Below are 21315 nucleotides of genomic sequence, written 5' to 3'. Positions count from 1 at the left end.
ATGAAAGTGTTGCTTACATTTTTTTGTATAAGAAAACAAGTGAGAAATCAACTGTATAATGTGGGAAGTGAGAAATAGTAGTTAGAAATTGTGATATTGGCAATTTTGAGGTAAAAACGGATAAATAAATTATTGATGTTTCCAATATTTGCTAATTATTTTTTAATTGTTAAAATTTTATGTTATAAAATATGAATTGAACAGTCATTATGTACATAGCATGTATGTTATAAGTCTGTAAGATAGATATGTGATATCAGTATATGATATTAAAAGATTCTCCGAAGATGTTCAACTATTGTAATATTTTCAGACTGTGTCATGTAAAGATTTCATCCTCACAACTTCCACATCCACACCACATCTCTGATGATTCCTGTAAAGTAATAAACAAGCTGATGGACAACTAAAATTTAAAGGGATTGTCTGTTTAGATGTCTCCTAGCTGATGTTAAAATAGTAACATCGGGGGAAACGTAAAACTTCCTAGAGTTGCTGTGATAGTAACATTGGGAAACGTTAACTTCCTCCAGTTGCAGTGTTATATTTAGCAGCATCTACTGGTGTCTGTGATAGCAGTGTAAGAGACCTGAATGCTGTCTGTTATACGACAGTGTTTTATTTCACAAGAAGTACCGATATTTAGGATGATGTTAATTATAAGCTAGGAGTGTGTGATGAGAGAGAAATGGTTAAAAACAGCACGTAGGATCACAACAAGAAATCATCTCTTTGAAAGGTTAGTGTATACTAAAATTGATCTTTATCATTGTGGTCATTGTTTTTAGTAAATTTATGGTTTTTGAGATTAATATAGTATAATTTGTTATCTATAGCTAATTCTGCATAATAATGGGTTTGAAACTTCTTATAAAGATAATTTTCGTTTCGAAAAAGGAAATTCTCTTCTTAGAATGAAAGTAATAATTAAACATAACAGTCTGTAATGTAAAAGATGATTTTATAAATAGAACTTTTGTGTAGGTTGTTTTTGTGATTTTTTCTGAAATTTTCAACCAACTGGTGAAAAGTTATTTAGATTGTACTCTGTCTTGCTGATTAACATTATATTTGTTTACTAAGCGTTTCTTCTTATAATATGAAGACATGTGCTGTCTAATATATAGGTTTTAAAGAAATCAAAATCCAGTCTATCATGGAGAACATACCATATCAATTTATAATTACATGCTAGTACATGCATATAAAATATTTAGATATGAACTTAATGTATTAAAAATATCCTTTATTTGAAAGCCTCACTATGATTTATGGAGTAAATGATTGAAAAGAAGTAGTGTTTTTTTTAAAATAAAAAATGAACATTTTAGTTATCTGCAATTGTAATTTCATCTCTGCCTTATAAATAATCAATAAACCCTTCCCATTCAATACCTTGTGCCAACTGAGCTGCCTTCATCATTTAGTGGTTCAAGTTCACTGGCCCCTCACCCCTCTGGGTTTGAATCTAAATATCGGGGACTTTGGATTCTTTTCATGTGAGCTAGCTCAGTTCGTATGATCTGTGATTCTACTCAGATGCTTGCTCTTTTATAAAATTAGGCACAAAAGGGGCATCTGACTCAGTCTTCTTCCAAACTGGAGAGTTGCCATAATTATCATCTTAATAAAAAATTCAACAAAACAACAAAATGTTTGTATAGTCGCATGGTTCGAATCTGTTGCCACTATAACAGGATAAAAGTGAATTCATAATAATAATGAAAATTATGATAAGAAAAACAGTTGTTCATACAAAAATGAAATATCAGTCTGCTCTTTATATTCAGGACTGATTTTTAACTAAGGTAAGTGAATATAATTATGGTAATGATATAAACCTGAGTAAAATGATGTGCATTGAGGTTGAAAAAGTTACCTTTGACTACAAAAATTTACATTTTTAAACATCAAAATATGTTTGCTATGTCTCAGTGTTTGCAATTATACATTCAGCAAAGTCACTCTTATGCAAGACAGGTTTTTCATTACATTAAATGCAGTTGGGGATTTTATAGTATATTACAGCATGGTAGGATTTAGGTGCCCCCTTTGTACAGATCATTCAATGGGTTATTTAGTTCAGTTATATAAACTTTCTTAATGTTTCTAATGTTCTTGCAAAACCAAGTTTTAATCATCATTAAATTTTCATGACATTTTTGAATAAACATATAAATTTGATCACATTGTTAATTAAAACTATATATTTACCTAAGAATTCAGTATTTATTTTCTATTTATGACTTTTGTTTATTTATTGGAGTCATGGTTTGAAGCCAATTCAGGTGTTTATATATCAATTATTTCTCTCAGTTTAAAATATAAGAATGAGGGTTAATTATTTCTGTAATATTTATGTGTTAAATTTTTTTTCTGATATTTTATGAATCATTTAACAATGTGAAAATGTGTAATGAAAAGTATCATTACTTGCTTAAATCTAATGTATTTTTAGTTGACCTGGTACAATGTATAGATTTTAAATAACCATGTCTTTTAAGCATTAAGGTTTTTATGATGACTGTCATCTACAGTGCATATTTGTCATATTGAATTGTCCACTATTTTTTCAAACAAAACTTTTTGATCATTTAATTATTTAATGATTATTTCACTTAAACACATAATTATAGAATTATATTTCATTATAATTTATGACATTTCAACTCTATATTTATCCATTATAGTATTTCAATTTTTGCTTAATAACTTGTGAATGCTGCAGTTGTGACCCTTGCTTTCTGTCTAGTGTTCAATAATTGAAAACATGCATGTTTTGTTAATGAAATAGTCCTTATCAAATTTCTAAATAATCTTTACCTGCGTGAACTTGACAATCATTATGGGGAGTATTGTGTGAACATAACATCTGATTGCTGTTTAAATTTAACCCTTATTTCAATAAAGTTACACAATTTATTACAGAATTTTATTGAAATGTTATAACTTACTGATTCAGTGAAACAGTATTTTTTTCTCTTTCTGTAGGTTATGAACTGTTTTATCATTTCAGAAAGTGATACACAAAATATTGAACAACTGCTTCACAAGTAAAGAACACTTTATGAGAGTGTGGGCACCATATGGGGGAAATATCAACAGATAGTGGCATGGATCGTTGGGTCTGTCCAAATGATAGACAACTGGCTCTCAGAGCTAAGTAAGTAACTTTTACATAATTATGCCGCCGGTTTTAGTGCCTAACCAAGGTTTCTACAATCTATGATCAACTACAAGGCTTGCTATCTCTTGTATTGAATGGCTTCACAAAAAGTTAGCAAGACCATCTGATTCAGATCATTTGACATTTGAGGCAAATTTCAAACAGACACCCTATTTGTTTGATAGGTGGTTGATCAGGCATGATTTATGAAATATTATGATTCTGTTAATGACAGCTTTATAACTAAATTCAGTATCAGAAATTTTAACTTTGTCAGATTTTTCTTATCAAAATGTTGGGCAAGTTTTCCAGTAGCCCAGGAAAGGTTGCATTACATAGTAATGGCCATACTAAGTAAATGTTATCTGCTAGACTTGAAACTTTTTAATTTTGTGATGTTTAAAGTTTGCTTTCAAAACGGTTTTAAATTCATTTCAAATCAAGACAAGTCCCATTGCTTAAATTTTCCATGTCAGACTAGTAATTCAAGGCTTGCTGACCTTGTGGGTTCAAACCCTGTCAAGGGCAAGCCATTGTCAAGGTGAACAAGAAATTTTTGCACTCATTGCTTAGTACTGGCTAGTTACAGGAATGGATAAGAGAGTGTTTTAATAAGCTTATAGCTTCCAATACAATCAAGCTAAAATAAAGTAGTATAAACTAAGAACATTTTTTTTTTTAATTATGAAGATTATCGTTTTTGCCCACATTACCTATGATTCATATAGGCATTCTTTGTTAGGCACATAGAATCATAATGTCTTCTGTTTTGTATGTAAAGCAGTATGCTGTGTTTCTGTTAGATGCATCAATTCTTTTTATATGTTTAAAGCATTCCTAAAACCATACCCCTCTTTCTGTTTTCCTTTCTTATATTATTCTTTTTGATGCTTCTTTAAGGTTTCCATTTTATCTGTTTTAAGAAATTTCCAAACTGAAATTAAATAAATGTGGTTCAGTATTTGTTCATCCTAAAACTGTGTTTGTCAGAAATGCTGTTAATAAATGTTTCCTTTGGAATAGTAAAGATAACAATGTTACAGTTTTTGTTTGTTTCCTGTAATTGATTTTGAGAGATAATATATCATTCCTTTAACAATAAATGTCATACACTGTCTTGTTATTGTACTGTTGCTTCATTTATCATTCAGAAGCAACCAGCCTTAAATTTAATATGCAGTGCTAGAAATATTTTCGGTGAAGATATTTCCAGTTGTTGTTTTTTCCAGTCTGTCAGCCACCACAATAATCACAGTTCTCATAGTATCTTTATTAAGGTTCTTGATTGATGTACATGTAATTTTCCATGTCCATGCTACATGACTTAAATATCATTTTTGGCAATACGGCAAGCAGAAGTAGTAAATAAAAAGCTCGATTCAGATCAGTTCTTAATCTTTTTTTTATCTTTTTGTATTTATTTGTGTTTGTACAGTAAGAAAAAAAATATAGGGGAAAATAGTTTTCCCTTTTTCAGGCCAAAATTGTCAATCTATCAAGAACATCATTGCCATGAACTTATGATACACCTTTTTAGTAGCCTCTGCTTTATATGATCATATTTGATAAAGAAATCAAGAACTTGCGTGATTTTAAACATTTAACGCCAGCGCTTTCTTTACTATTTCTGCTTGTGGTATTTCCAAAGTATGATGTCAAAGTCATTGTGGTATGGTATGAGATACTTGTTACTTTTTGAGGGTGTAACTTCTGTGAACCTCTACCTTGGGATCTGGAATCAGGGTGATATAGGGTCAAGGCCACTGAGTCTCAAATAATTGTTTCTATTTTCTGTCATAAGGAGGATGAAATTTTTAATTACCATTGCAAGATGATATGAGGAAGCACCCATCGGTGCTCTTAAATTAAAGATGCAAATTTAGTGTTTTCACTTGCAGAAAATTACAGCCAAAGAAAACAGAATTAATGATTTAATCTTCCCTTGGAAACGAAGTGTGACAGTGCAACTGCTTTTCCCAGCTTTTGTAATTGATTTTGAATGTCATTAAATCTCCTCTTGAACAAAAAAAGTTCATCCTTTTCACGTTATTATATCTTTTGCATCTCAATCTATTACGTCTAAAACGGCTCCACTCTTTCGCTATTGATCTTGCCATAAATCGACTGCAGCTCCCGCCAAATTGATGTCTGTTTTAACATATTATATTAGACAATACAGCTATTTGGTAGATTAATAACTCTCATTGTCTGTATTAAAGAAATTATTGAGGGGAAAAATGATCAGTTTCTATGTTGTTAAACACTTCAATGTTTACTGGACAACTGTGATAATTGTTCAGGTTGGAACTGGCAAGCTGCTTTCTGCTTAGTTATAAATGTTTTCACTGAAATGTGATGTTTTTGTGGCTAATTTGCTGTTTTATATTCAAATAAACAGGGTAATAAAATAGTGTAATTGTAATACTCTTTAATATATTAAACCTGGTAGCTAGAAAATTGGAATTGTTACATTAGTATCTGACATGATAATAATACTATGTGGTGCCATCCTCACAAATAGCATCGTTCTTCATACCCTGTTTTATTAAGAAAAATAAATGTACAAAAACATTTCTTTATAAGAAATAATCCTTTGCTCAGTTTTGCTTTTATGAAGACAATTAAAGTATAAATAAATTTCTCCAAATATGGTTATATATTCATTTTTCTCTCCCTGGAGGTAACATTATGTAAATTGGTTGGTGTATTATGATTATTAGGCCAAATATTGTAATAGTTGGTCTTTGTGATTTAAGACACAGTGTCGGTCAGCTTACCATTACTTAATATGGAGAGCATTTAATTTATAATCAAGAGGTCAATGGTTGATCCTCGGGCTAGGCGTAACTTCTCTTTGACAATTTATCTCTGACATTGCGTCTTATGGTCATGTGTCAGACTCACAACTGATCCAGAAATGAGCCACTTCACAACAAAACCATTATAATGGGTTTGCAACCAGCATGGATCCAGACCAGCCTGCGCATCCGCGCAGTCTGATCAGGATCCATGCTGTTCAATTACCAACCCTATTACAAGTAGAGAAACTGATGGCGAACAGCATGGATCCTGATCAGACTGCGCGGATGCGCAGGCTGGTCTGGATCCATGCTGATTGCAAACGCACTATGTTGGTTTTGTCGTGACGCGGCTCAAATCATGTTGGATAAGAAGTTGGTCACTTGCTGTGAAACTGGTAATTACTTGTTAGTTATCCAGAAAAGCCATGCAGTAAGGTGGATCAACTAAAATATTCAGGAATATGAAAATACCACAGAAATTGTGCAACAATTACGCCGAATCTGTGCAAAGCTATGGCAGAAACAATTTTTTACAGGGTTAAAACAAACCAAAATATTTCATAGTTGATCAGATTAAAAGAAATGAATAAGGGCTTATGGCTGCTTTGGCCTTGCACTTTAACGAACATGCAATGTAATAATTGACACAAGAAGTTTGGAAAATCTCTCAGGTATTAGTGACCAAATATCAAAAACAATAATTGAGTATAATACATTAATAAATATCCATGAAATACATTATACGTCTAAGTCTTCTGCAATATGCTAGCCTCAGGTCACTATTCTTGTAAAACAAACACTTTTCTGGAAATATTTTTAATGATGTTTAAGCAATGGTATGCATTCGTGCATTTCTTTCAATTGAGTTACTATAAAATTTATTATTGTTTTTATTTACCGTGGTGCTCATTACAACCTAAATTAAAGAATTGCACAATTCTGCCACACTTTTGCACAATTCATAATATGTTACTTGCACACCCCTGCGTTACTACTGGATATATATATACATGGTAGAAGTGGTGTGATATAATGCTGCTAGCAGTTATTTCTTGACATGTTTTTAGAGACATTATATCCCACACATCAGCTTATAAGAAAATATGTTTTCATCTTTATTAAACGCCGTATAAAACATTGTATTTTCTTGGAGGAATATATCTGTTATAATTGTATTATTACAATATTTGCTTCTGCAGACTGCAATCTGATGTTCCCTGTCTTCTGAAAATTGCTTTTCTATACAAAATATAGCATTATTGTTAGAAGTAATATGGAGAAATTGAGCCCCTGCAAGAACTAATTTTATCAAAAGATGAAGATAAATCTTGTATGCTCGCATTAAAATTGTTTTAATGGCTTACATTTTGGTTAAATTTTCTGAAATTTTGGCAAATTTTAAGAAATATTCGTCAATTTGAATTTTTTGCATACATTGTACTTTTTAGATACGATCACATTTTGCCATAAATAAAACCAGGGGTTTATTATCTTTTTGAAAAGTACCAATTTGTTATTTTGTACTTTTGAAAATGAAAATACTTTTCAGTTTTTGTTTACCTTTATCTAGAAAAATAAAAAATTGGTTTAAATTAAGTTAAAAAAAAATTAAGGACTTAAAACAAAGTTGTTTCTTTTACTCAATTTGAAGTCAGACTTGAATTGTTACTAAAAATGTATTTCTGCTACTTTAATGTGCAGTTATAATAGCCATAATTATCTTTTTAGATAAAATTTTTAATCCATACTCTAACCAATTTTTCCATACCCCACCCCCCCCCAAAAAAAAAAAAAAAAAAGAAGACTTATTTTACTGTCCTCAGATCTGCATTTTGTGTAATCTTTCACAAGCATGATTTCAGACTGTTATTTTATGATTTGTCTTCCTTTAGAGATGCCATTATTTACTCTTATAATTACTAAGTTACTAGTCAAGTCCATTAAAATCTGACATTTGAGAGAGTATGTTTCCCAGAAATTGCTTAATAACACCATACATCATTGTTTAACGTCTTATTTGAACAAATTTATATTTCCAATTAGAAAAGTTATGTAAGGACGTTGACAAATTATACTTTTGCCTTGTAGAATAAATAAATAATTGTTAAACAGTTATGTTTAAATTGTCAAATTAGTGCTCACAAATTAGGTGCAGTAAAAAAATTGTTTGAATTGAGAAATGAGTGCCCACAAATTAGGTAGTATGTTTGAATTCATAAATCAGGTAGTAAAATGTTTTTCTGTATGTGTATGTTGGTTAGATTTTGTTATAACCTTTGGTGACTTATATACTTCAATTTATTCTACATAATATATAAAGATGTCCTGTTTTGTATGAGACACTAAAATAACTGTCTATATAGCTGAAGGTTTGAAGTAATACTATCCATTAATATGTCTGCTTCTCTCTGTAACACAGCTAGTGTCCTGAAAATTTCTTAATATTGTAAGAGATGACTGTATCCAGGGTTTCTCATTAACATTTTTCAGAGACAGTTTGTTTTGAATTTAGGCAGTTAAATTTTGGGTTTCATCACATAAAATCTACAGCATTTGTGAAGTTTTGAGTGCTTAAACAAAATTATTTTATATATATATGAGCTTGCTCTTCTTTACTGATTGAATAGTCAGACCATGTTTACTAGAGGGCACATATTGGGTAGTTTGTATGTCCAAACGGTCTGTATGTATGTGCTGACTGATCTTTGTCTGCACTTGTCATATTGTAGGTATAATTTGTTGCCTACAGCTTGCTAAAGATTATTTTTACAAGAACGGCAATAGATAATTAGATAGGTATAAAAAGTGGTAAACAAAGTAAAATTAAAATCCCCAAAGACAAGTAATCTTTGTATCAGACTACAGGTATCATTATAGAAATAATTGCCTGCATATACTTGTATTTTGCACGCAAGACATTTGTAATGTAAGACATAATTGGAAATAGAATAATCTTTAGTTGGCTGCTAAATTGCCATGTAAAACGCAAGCAGGTTGATGTAATGTTTGCTTTATATTGTTGAGGGGGGGGGGGGGTTACTGGAGAGAAAAAAACATAATCAAGTTAGGTGACATCCCTTATAAGGGTTAATTAAGGAAAAGCAAAAATATATTTGCCATTGTAAAATTTGATTGCAAGATGAGAAATAATATTGAGTGCATATTTTACTATAATGTGAGAATTGGTGAGAAATTTAATTTTTACTTTTGTTGAGTTGGTTTGGTTGCTTTGGGGTGGTTTGTGTAGAATAAGTGAGTTTTTCATATGAAACATATTTGTTTGTGAATGAACTATGGATAGAAAGTTTGAAATATTAAGCTGAACATAATTATTGTGGCTTGTTTGTCCTTCCATATAGTTTACTTTTCTCATAGCGCTAATTTTTTTTATTAGCTGGACTATTTGAGAAATAGTGAGAGCTTAATTGTACTAGGACGTCACTCAGAGTGTTGGCATTGCGTCACATTGTAGTTTAGTTTTGCGTGCATGTGGGTTACCTCAAAACCTACTGAGGGGAATGCATAGATCCCTATATGATCCAAATCTATTCAGTTTAAATCATCATATTAATTTTATTACAATATGAATTCCACCCCAAAATATTTCTTAACAAAAGAATACACAACAGTGTTTGTGGTTAAATCTATTGTTATTCAAATAAAAGGTCATAGTATGATCTGTCAATGTGATTATCTAACATGATGAACACAGGGCCCATAACTCTGAGTTACCTTTTTACAGAGTTATGCCCCTTTTCTTACTGTCTTGTGGGCAGCTCTTGTTATATGAAAGGTTATAGCAATTTTTGTTTGTATTATGTGCAAAATACTATTTTTTAGTTGTTTTTTTAAGCCTTGAAAAATTAACCTGTTTTATGATATTTAGCTGGATTTTCCTTCCATCAAGTTTTCTAATTTCTCACAGGGCTTTCATTTATTAAATGATATGTTAGATATAAGGTATATAAATCCTACTAATGTTGGTAAGTTCAAGGTAAAATTCTGAGTCTAAATATATTTTCCCTGGCTAGTTTTTCTCTCCTTTGATGATATTATTTTTCTTTTTTTTATTGGCTGCATTTGGTATCAATCCATCTCAGAAATTCTTCTTTATTAAAATCTGGAGACTCTTAATATAATAAATTGAAATTCTAAACACACAGGGAAAAATTACATTTTCTCAGAAAATGTATGATTCTGTAAAAGTATATGACATTTTAATGGTGTGACTTGCCTTCTTTTAGTAAATGTTAAGCTATCTGAAAAGATGTACTATTAAAGTAATGAAATATTTACTGTAACAAAAAATGAGGGACTGAATCGGTGAGACTTAAAGAAACAGTGATGCATTGAGGAAGAATAATTGATCTTTAAATTATATACCATTCTGTGAATTGAGGGTCTAAAGACATAACAATCTTCTCAGCTTAACTGTATTATCCAAGTGGCCAGAAAAAGATGTGAACAAAATCATCCTCATCCTGTTGAGCCCGTATAAGTTGGACATGGCTATTTGATTGAAGGCCAGCATTAATTCCCTTAGTCTCAAACTTTTTTTTTAACTATTTCAGGTTGGGAACAGGGTGGTCAGTTCACACAAACAAGTTCAGTTCGTTCCAGAAATCACAACACCTTAGTGCCGAGGAACAAGAACAAATTATGAATGTTATCCAGAAAGCTGACTATCTAGAAATGGTTGAACAAGAACGAATAGGGTAAATACTAACATGGAGCTTGTATTTTTCACAACCGGGGAAATTGGCAATGAAAAGACTAAATTTGGTCTGAAAGTTACAATAGTTCTGCTTTGATTTCTATGTGTTTACAGGATTTTTTTATTGTTTGTATGAAATGTTCAAAACAAATGTTTTGGTTTTAAGTTTTAAACAATTTTTTATGCAGAAAATTAAATTATGCACAAAGGGGCAGTACTGAGGTTTTTCTCCACTAGTAATTTTGGAAAGTCATTGTAAGACATTGTCTGTGTTTAATAAAATCAAATAAGAAACTAACAAACTTCAGACCTCAGTTGTAAGCCTTGTCTAAATAAAGTCTTAGTGTGAAGTAGCAAAAAATCATGCATGCTTGTAAATTGCACTGTTGAAATCTAGAAACGCATGTTTTGCCATGTGATGACATAATTTATCATACATATGTGACCATGTAGCAATAATAATATAACAGTACAGTGTCAATGAAACTTAATACATAACTTATGAAAATTAAATAAATAAAAACTACATAATTTAATTACAATAATGTATTTTGGTTTTCAGGAGACTGGTAGAAAAATTGGATAACATGAAGAAGAATGCAATGGGAAATGGATCAACACAATGTGTTCTTTGTGGGGATGAATTTGGGCTTCTAGGGGCCTCACCAACTTACTGTGATGATTGTCATAAGGTGAGATAACTCTCTTGAAATTATGTCATAGGGGAGATAATTCTTTAAGTTTTGAAGAAGGGCTTTCATTTTCTGTGGTTCTGGTTATAATGAGGTTAGATTTCTTTTGGTTTGAACATTTTTTGTTTCATATAACTAAATGTAACAATATATGAGATCAAAAGTTTGATTTTGAAATGACAATGCAATCAGGCTCATTGTGATTGAACAACAAAAAACAAACGTGTAATGCAAATGATTTTATATTGATCTATTTCATTTTGTTCTGTTCACTTTATTTTTGTTGCTGATTTAAGACTTTTTTGATGACCTATATTTCAGGCTGTATGTACCAAATGTGGTGTAGATACACAGAACTGTAATCGTCAGCCACTCTGGTTGTGTAAAATTTGCAGTGAAAATAGGGAGGTAGGTTACTTCCAGCTGGAATCTTGATTTTTACCTGATAGTCTGATAATCTTCCATTGAGTTATGAATGATTTGTATGAAGCTTGTCTGTTTCGCTGAAAAGTATCTGCTGTTGTGCAATAATGTAGCCCATTTCTCCAACACTTAAAACTCCAAAACTCCCAACACTTCAAAAATACGAAACTTGAAACACTGTATAAACATGACAAGGGGCATTAATGTTATAGCATTTTTGAAGTTATGCCCCTTTTAAACTTTGAACTTTTGTTTCCCCTCTCTGTCCTTTCATATGAATAACACAAACATTGGCATGTGCTCTTTTATTAACAAATATAATGTGGTAAAATTCTTATTGTATCCACTAATCTGATAATTAGAATTGTGTGTAAAGGAAGAATGATTTGAAAACTACGAAATGTACTCATATCATTTAATGCTCTTGTTTTTATAACATTAACTCGGTATTGAATAATCACATGTTAGAAAATTAACAAGCTCAACTTAAAAAGTTGCACATGGCTTTCATTATTATTGAAATATTTTTATGCACATTTCATCAGGAATTCTTTGTAACAAAATTAATTTTAATAATGATGAAACATTTAAATGTAGTGGAGCAATTTTGAGAAATACATTTCATGAGATTGCCATGGTGATATATTAAATCAATATGTTGCTATGGTATTTGATATATATCTTCTCTATTTGTATCACTGTATCATTTCAAATATATGTCTGGTATATATTTGATTTACATGCAAAACACTATTATTTGCATGCTATTGTTTCAGCAAAATTGTGAGGGTTTTGTTCAATAGGAACAATTTAAAGATTGATTCACTGCCAATTGTTAAATGTAGACATATGGAAGATTTTGCTTTATTTCTGTCATACAGTTTGTATATGATATCTTACAGAACTTAAAAAAATGCATTCATTGAATAATGAATTGTTTTGGTACACTCCTATACCAAAAAACTTTGGGAGAATCATTCAGATTTTCTTGAAAATATATTACCAGTCCCTTCATGTCAAAAAACCTAAGTGTAGTTCCTTACAAGATGATTTGTGGGAGGACAATATTTCATTAAAGATACTTTTTGCCACTGGCATTAGAAACTAATTGCCCTTGGTTGCAAAAATTTTCCTTCTATTGTTCATTTGACATTGAAATCACTTTTGCTTATATCATAGCCTTATTTAAATTCCTGTTCTTTCAGTAGCATTGTGTAGGTTTTGTCCCTGTGAGCATAAATTTCCTCTGCTAAGGATAGCAAAACTTTCTTTTATCTCTGGGAGCATAGAAATAGATTTTTCTGGTAGCGTTTTTTTGACAGGTTGCATAAATTGATTTAAGCTCTTGTATCCTATTATACCTTTTGGTGAAATGAGGACCCTTGTTTTGCCTTTGGTGGTTGCATTAATAGTTTCATTTAGCTCCATTAACATTAATGACCTTAAAATTTGCCCCTGGTAGCATTAATTATCTTTAACTCTTTGCATAAATTCCATTTCCCTCTGTTAACATAAATTCCTTTTGCCTCCTTTTGCCCCTAGTAGCACTAAATCCTTTTGCCCCTAGTACCTCCTTTTGCCCCTAGTAGCACTAAATCCTTTTTACCTCCTTTTGCCCTAGTTGCACTAAATCCTTTTGCCTCCTTTTGCCCCTAGTTGCACTAAATCCTTTTTACCTCCTTTTGCCCTAGTAGCACATAATCCTTTTGCCCCTAGTAGCACTAAATCCTTTTGCCCCTAGTAGCACTAAATCCTTTTTACCTCCTTTTGCCCCTAGTTGCACTAAATCCTTTTGCCCCTAGTAGCACTAAATCCTTTTGCCCCTAGTAGCACTAAATCCTTTTTACCTCCTTTTGCCCCTAGTTGCACTAAATCCTTTTGCCCCTAGTAGCACTAAATCCTTTTGCCCCTAGTAGCACTAAATCCTTTTGCCCCTAGTAGCACTAAATCCTTTTGCCCCTAGTAGCACTAAATCCTTTTTACCTCCTTTTGCCCCTAGTTGCACTAAACCCTTTTGCCCCTAGTAGCACTAAATCCTTTTGCCCCTAGTAGCACTAAATCCTTTTTACCTCCTTTTGCCCCTAGTTGCACTAAATCCTTTTGCCCCTAGTAGCACTAAATCCTTTTGCCCCTAGTAGCACTAAATCCTTTTTACCTCCTTTTGCCCCTAGTTGCACTAAATCCTTTTGCCCCTAGTAGCACTAAATCCTTTTGCCCCTAGTAGCACTAAATCCTTTTTACCTCCTTTTGCCCCTAGTTGCACTAAATCCTTTTGCCCCTAGTAGCACTAAATCCTTTTGCCCCTAGTAGCACTAAATCCTTTTTACCTCCTTTTGCCCCTAGTTGCACTAAATCCTTTTGCCCCTATTAGCACTAAATCCTTTTGCCCCTTGTAAAGGTTCCTTTAAACCCAGCTTACCATTTTTTCCCCCACATATGCCTAAAGTAGACATTTATTATTGCTTTTGAGAAAGGTAATTATTAGAGGATAATGCTAATATAACTCTGTATAAATTATAGCTGATTGATGTGGTGTAATTTTAGAGGAGAGATAACAATTATTTGGTTTGCCATACCTCAAGATGTGAGCTGTTATTATGCCAGTAAAATGGTAGGATATTAAAGTTCATAGACCATTTTGCACTAAATCTTTTTTTATAAGAAAGGGAAATGGCACCAGAATTTTTGACTTTTTACATCCTGAATTTCTGCAAATGTTATTATAGCTAGCCCATGTAGCTCCATTTCAATATCAAATTACATGATTATATTGTCATTTATGCCAGTCAGTTTAGAGCCGGGTCATCATACACATTTGTGCAGCCTGACCTGGCTTTAAGTTGCTGACCACCCTGATTTAAAATTAAATTTTCACAGCAATGAACTTTCCAAAATTCAAAACAAGGCAAGCTTATTATACTTGTATCATAGTTTCATAGTTTGGTGACCTTTCTATTGAAAATGTGTCAGAGTTATTATATAACATTAAAAGCACAGTGTGTTATTGGAGTGCATGTATTAGTTATCCGCTCTCTAGTTACCGCACTGTTTGTCCGGGATAAACATAGAGCATGCTCCTTGATTGGCTACATTTTTCTGGGGTTTACTTATTGTGACTACAGGGGAAAAGGACAATGATAGAGAAATCATATTCAGATGATTGGTTCATTTTTTTAGCTCGACTTTTCTATGGAAAGGGGAGCTATCCTACTCGCCCCGGCGTCGGCGTCGGCGTTAGCGTTGGCGTCACACCTTGGTTAAGTTTTTCGTACCACCCCACTTTATTTCAGAAGTATTACAAGTATGGCTTTGAAACTTACCATACTTGTTCACCATCATAACCTCCATCTACAGACAAGAGTACATAACTCTGTCAAGGTTTTTGACAGAATTATGGCCCTTTTTGACTTAGAAAGTGTATTGAGCTTGGTTAAGTTTTTGTACCACCTCACTTTATTTCAAAACCATTGGAGTATTGCTTTGAAACTGACCATACTTGTTTACCATCACGACCTTCATCAAACAGACAAGAGACATAACTCTGTCAAGGTTTTTGACAGAATTATGCCCCTTTTTGACTTAGAAAATACATTGAATATGGGTAAAATCCACTTATTGCCTTAACCCTTTGAGATATTGCTTTGAAACTTTTAATGCTATTTCACATCATTACCCCCATCTGTACGCAAGAGAAAGGTAACTCTGTCAAGGATTTGTTTTAAAAATTAAGGCCTTTTATCGACTTAGAATCTTGGTTAAGTTTTTAGTACCAGTCCAACTTTTTGACTGAACTGTTTGAGATATTAATTTGAAAGTTGGAATACTTGTTTACAATCATGATTCCCAAACATGTCCAGGAGAAGGTAATTCTGTCAAAGATTTTATTTGAATTATGGCCCTTAACTGTCAATGTTTTGTATTATAGGCAAGCACTAAAAAACTTAAAAAATCTAAAAAAATTCATTCCTATCCACTTGTTCACTTTACCATAAATTATGTCATATAAACATTGCTGTAATATTCAAGGGTATCAAACAACTAGTTCACTTTAAAAATACAGAGATTCTTGTATTGCCTTTTACTGCAAAAACTTTTTTTATTGGCAAGCAATAAAAAAGTCGAGCGCGCTGTCTTACGGACAGCTCTTGTTTTTCTGGCGTTTAATATTGTGACAACAGGGAATGTGTTTTTATGTTTGCCTGTGTTACAAAAGAGAAAGAACATCAAAACACTTGGATATAGACTGATTTATACTCATGGGCTATGCCACTCCTACAAATCAGATAGGCTGGTGCTTCAATACTCTTTCAGCACTGTTAAGGTTAAAGTAACCTATTCTTGTAGTCAGTAAAGGTTAGATAATCTAATATTAAAATGAATTTCTTCTATAAATATAGATTATTCTAGAGTTCTGTCCTCAAGCACTGCTCTTATTAAAGAGGTTTTATCACATTTGCTTAATTTGAAGATTGTATCAGATATGTTAAGGAATTGATTACATGGTGTTAATAATTAATAACTGTTAATTTCCAAGATATATTTGAAGTTGTTAGGGCTCGACTTTTCTATGAAAAGGGGAGCTATCCTACTCGCCCCGGCGTCGGCGTTAGCGTTGGCGTCACACCTTGGTTAAGTTTTTCGTACCACCCCACTTTATTTCAGAAGTATTACAAGTATGGCTTTGAAACTTACCATACTTGTTCACCATCATAACCTCCATCTACAGACAAGAGTACATAACTCTGTCAAGGTTTTTGACAGAATTATGGCCCTTTTTTGACTTAGAAAGTGTATTGAGCTTGGTTAAGTTTTTTGTACCACCTCACTTTATTTCAAAAACCATTGGAGGTATTGCTTTGAAACTGACCATACTTGTTTACCATCACGACCTTCATCAACAGACAAGAGGACATAACTCTGTCAAGGTTTTTGACAGAATTATGCCCCTTTTTGACTTAGAAAATACATTGAATATGGGTAAAATCCACTTATTGCCTTAACCCTTTGAGATATTGCTTTGAAACTTTTAATGCTATTTCACATCATTACCCCCATCTGTACGCAAAGAGAAAGGTAACTCTGTCAAGGATTTGTTTTAAAAATTAAGGCCTTTTATCGACTTAGAATCTTGGTTAAGTTTTTAGTACCAGTCCATTTTTGACTGAACTGTTTGAGATATTAATTTGAAAGTTGGAATACTTGTTTACAATCATGATTCCCAAACATGTCCAGGAGAAGGTAATTCTGTCAAAGATTTTATTTGAATTATGGCCCTTAACTGTCAATGTTTTGTATTATAGGCAAGCACTAAAAAACTTAAAAAATCTAAAAAAATTCATTCCTATCCACTTGTTCACTTTACCATAAATTATGTCATATAAACATTGCTGTAATATTCAAGGGTATCAAACAACTAGTTCACTTTAAAAATACAGAGATTCTTGTATTGCCTTTTACTGCAAAAAACTTTTTTTATTGGCAAGCAATAAAAAAGTCGAGCGCGCTGTCTTACGGACAGCTCTTGTTTTTCTGGCGTTTAATATTGTTTGACAACAGGGAATGTGTTTTTATTTGTGCCTGTGTTACAAAAGAGAAAGAACATCAAAACACTTGGATATAGACTGATTTATACTCAATGGGCTATGCCACTCGTACAAATCAGAAAGGCTGGTGCTTCAATACTCTTTCAGCACTGTAAAGGTTAAAGTAACCTATTCTTGTAGTCAGTAAAGGTTAGATAATCTAATATTAAAATGAATTTCTTCTATAAATATAGATTATTCTAAAGTTCTGTCCTCAAGCACTGCTCTTATTAAAGAGGTTTTATCACATTTGCTTAATTTGAAGATTGTATCAGATATGTTAAGGAATTGATTACATGGTGTTAATAATTAATAACTGTTAATTTCCAAGATATATTTGAAGTTGTTAGGGCTTCTTATATAGGTTTACTGGTACATAAGGGCTGATTCTCATCGTAGAACTGTTTATTAGATTAGAAGCTCTCATGTTTTCATATTTGATTACTTGGATGATTTTTTAAAAGTGGAAATGTGACATTCAAACTTTACTATAGGAGGAATGCCAGATCTTGCCATCAGAGCATCTAGAAGATCAACTCAACAAAATAGTCTTCCAACAAATTTACCTTTAGCTAGAGTGTTTAGCTTGTCGGTTCTACTTACTCATGTGCCGGTATAGAACCTGGTTTAAATTGTTGCAAACAGTTTTGTATCTCATAAACTGTTGAAGATATTCACTTGAAACTTCACACAGTTGTCTTCTGGGACCATGATTATGTAGGTCACTATCTTAAACCCATTCGTTTTTGTCTACATTATAAGACCACATTTGGAACATAGAAAATGAATTCCTTTTGAAGGTGTTTGCATGCAAATTAGATCAACAAGAACTGAAGGTAATCATCCATAAACAACTGATAATATTGCACTGTCTGGTAGATCTTTATGCACACTATTTTTCTGATATTAATCTGTTTGGGATAAAATTATTGTGAGCATTTGTTGTAGAAAGTCTCATCCTTTATCCTGTAAACTAAATGTCAAACAGTCAAGACAGAAACCTGTCAAATGCAAGAAAATTGTAGAATTCACTTGACTCTGTTGTTTGCAAGAAAGTTATCATCTTTACAATTGTCTGATATTGATATTGAATAAAACATTATGCAGTATATCATAGCCTCTGTCTTATTTTAGCTGACATCTGCTGGTGATGACTATAATTTTATGCAACAATTTTGATTTTGTGTAAACAATGTATATACTACTGTATTACCAGTTTCTGTACCAGTTTCTATACGAGTCTCTGCTATCCTTGTTTCAAATATATATGATAAATACTAATAAACATTTTACCTACATTATTTTGTAGATGGTAAATTTCAGTCAGGAGACAGGGGATAGGTCTCTTTTTAAAAGGAAGTCTTGTAACTTATAATAGATTTGGCTGCTCCTGCATTTTGAGAATCAATTTTTTTTATCTCAGGCTAGTTTGAATAAAATGGTGGTTTGCATGTTATTATGTGAAAAAAGAATATCAGTATTATTATCTGTTTGCTTTTCTCCAGACATTTTCCATTTTAAATGCATATTGAACGTGGTCCCAAGTGGTCTCTGACATGTGGATTTATCTTTCTGCTTTTTCAATTCTGATGTGAAACACAATGATTGGCTCTTCATTCAAAGACATAAACAAATCTCAAAAACTAGTATGTTTTTTATTGGTATAAGCGGTGATGTTTATAATTGACATAAACTGTAATAGAGTTCTGAACACTATCTGTAGAAGTATTCCCCATGGGAAAATCGGCACAATCTCTTTCCAAACATGTTTTTGACATTTTGACATTTCATATTGATTCACAGATCTATCTTTTCAAAATCGTAGAAGAAAGAAAAATATACATCTTGAAAACTTTTGTCTCTTTAAACTGTAACAAAAACATCATTTTAATAGTTGTAGCAAAATTTGTAGATCTTATTTTGTCATGGAATTGAATTTTTATATAGCCTTATAATGTTTATGTAATTGTTATATAATCCCCTGGATTTAGGGGAAAGAGGTGTCATTGTGTTTTGTATTGGCCATTAAATTAATTATGTCTAGAATCACTAATTTACCTGCGGAAACCAATAGTGAACAGCCTTTGGCACTTAGTGAAGATCAGTCTGAGCCCTGCCTTGTCTGTGTTACAGTCTCTACATTGAATGTTGACTGACTATATTAATTGTTTATCTTCATATACCCTAAATTGAAAACTGTCCCAAATATGAAAGCTAGACAAGTCTATTACAGAAATTAAGAAGCTTAAGTTCCAAGTGAAAAAAGTATGATATGACTCAGTATTCCCTATTTTACATTATAGCTAAATGTATTGTTAATACAAAGGCATCAAGAGATAGCCTGTTGAAGAATGATGTTATGAATTTGATATAGATTACTCTGAAAATGAAAACAAGTTATTTGAATGATACAGATATTTTGGACTTTGAAAATGAAAACAAGGCTGTACTGGGTACGATATGTATTTGATATGGATTTTTTTGACTCCGGAAATGGAAAAAAATGGTCAAATTGACAAGATCAGATTCAGTAATGATTTCTATCGAAACTTTACATGGTTCAAACACTGATTCTGAGGTTCATAATTATGTTAGAATCTGTAAGGTTTTTCATGATACATGTTCTTGTCATGTAAAGGGAAAAGTATGATAATTATATAAACAAACACATTGAAAATTGCTTACAGATAAGTCAAATATAACTATAAGGTATGAATTTCCCATGAAAACTGCTACCCAGAGATGGCAAAATCAATTGTCTGTACAAATTAACAAGTGATATTTGTCCAGTATTTATTTTATAAATATCATAGGAACAAGTAAGAACTGCTTAGATTATGATAAAACAGACACTGTTAGTCAAATGGCACTGCTGACTTCTCTAGTAATATCACACCATATAAAAAAATAACATCTCTTTTTTTGTATGCAATTTAGTTGGTGGTAGTCGATATAGAATAAAATAACAAAGAGAATCAGAGCAGTGTTTTATTGGTGTGGAATGTCATGTGAAACAACCATTAACAGTTTTAGATCACATATAGAAATCCAGACACCACCAACTAGGGATATAGATTTTTAATGGATCTGCACATTGCCTGTGGTTACACAATTATGGCTAGCAATTTGCATACATCAAAGCTCCAAACATTTTATACTTGGTGCAAGAAGTTTGTTTCTAACCTCTTTTGTAAAGTGTTTGTTATACAATTATGGTAAATTTTGTAGGTGAAACTACTAAGAGTGTAAGGCCGCTTTGGCCAAGTGGTTTAGAGGTTGCTGACTTCAAATTACTTGCCCCTCACTTGCCCCTCACTTGCCCTCACTTGCCCCTCACTGCTGGTTTCAAATCATGTCTTTTGGATTCTTTTATGTTCATCCAGCAGGCTTACTGAAGGTTGCTCATAATCTACTCTGGTACCTGCTTGTGTGAATGCATGGGAGGCTCCTGAAGTATTTCTCCTTCCTAAAACTGGAAAGTCAAATTTGACCTTTACTGTGTGGTTGTGACTTGAAATTCTACAAAACAAACACATAATGACTGTTGAATAAAATTATGTCAAATATTTTGATAATTATATTGCAATATTACTTAAACAATGGCATGAAAATGTTCTTATTTTCTGTTGAATGATTGACTCTGCATCATCAGAAAAATGTAATGTATGACTAGTTGTTTGGTTGATATATTTATAGTGGTAAACTAGATTATGTTTCATATTAGTAGGGATTGTGTCATATGCTGGCATTATTGGATTCTTGATGAGCATCTTAAATACCCATTACCACACTGAATATCTTAAATGGACTTGTAACTTTCAAATTTAACAAAACCTTCTCTTTTCTTAAGGACAATTTATAATGTTTATGATTTAAGAATATCTACTGACTGAATGGTCATATAACCTGTCAAAAAAAAATCTTCATAACTTAATGC

At 32.1% G+C, this 21315-nt stretch overlaps 1 protein-coding gene across 3 annotated transcripts in view; it reads left to right on the top strand.

Annotated features, from left to right (window-relative positions):
• Positions 1–321: 321 nt before the first annotated feature.
• Positions 322–21315, top strand: part of LOC132746061 (rabphilin-3A-like) — a 64166-nt gene continuing 43172 nt past the window's right edge. For all 3 annotated transcript variants that reach the window (XM_060735122.1, XM_060735120.1, XM_060735121.1), the window contains exons 1-5: positions 322–739; positions 3017–3163; positions 10539–10682; positions 11244–11373; positions 11695–11781. In XM_060735122.1, the coding sequence (XP_060591105.1) occupies positions 3087–3163; positions 10539–10682; positions 11244–11373; positions 11695–11781 (438 nt within the window). In that variant the 5' untranslated portion in view covers positions 322–739; positions 3017–3086. The remainder of the gene's footprint in view (positions 740–3016; positions 3164–10538; positions 10683–11243; positions 11374–11694; positions 11782–21315) is intronic.

Source organism: Ruditapes philippinarum, unplaced genomic scaffold (assembly GCF_026571515.1).
Source record: "Ruditapes philippinarum isolate M1 unplaced genomic scaffold, ASM2657151v2 ctg892_1_1_1_1, whole genome shotgun sequence".
NCBI classification, from domain to species: Eukaryota; Metazoa; Mollusca; class Bivalvia; order Venerida; family Veneridae; genus Ruditapes; species Ruditapes philippinarum.
Note: the sequence above shows the minus strand (reverse complement) of the source record. Positions and strands in the feature narration are given on the sequence as shown.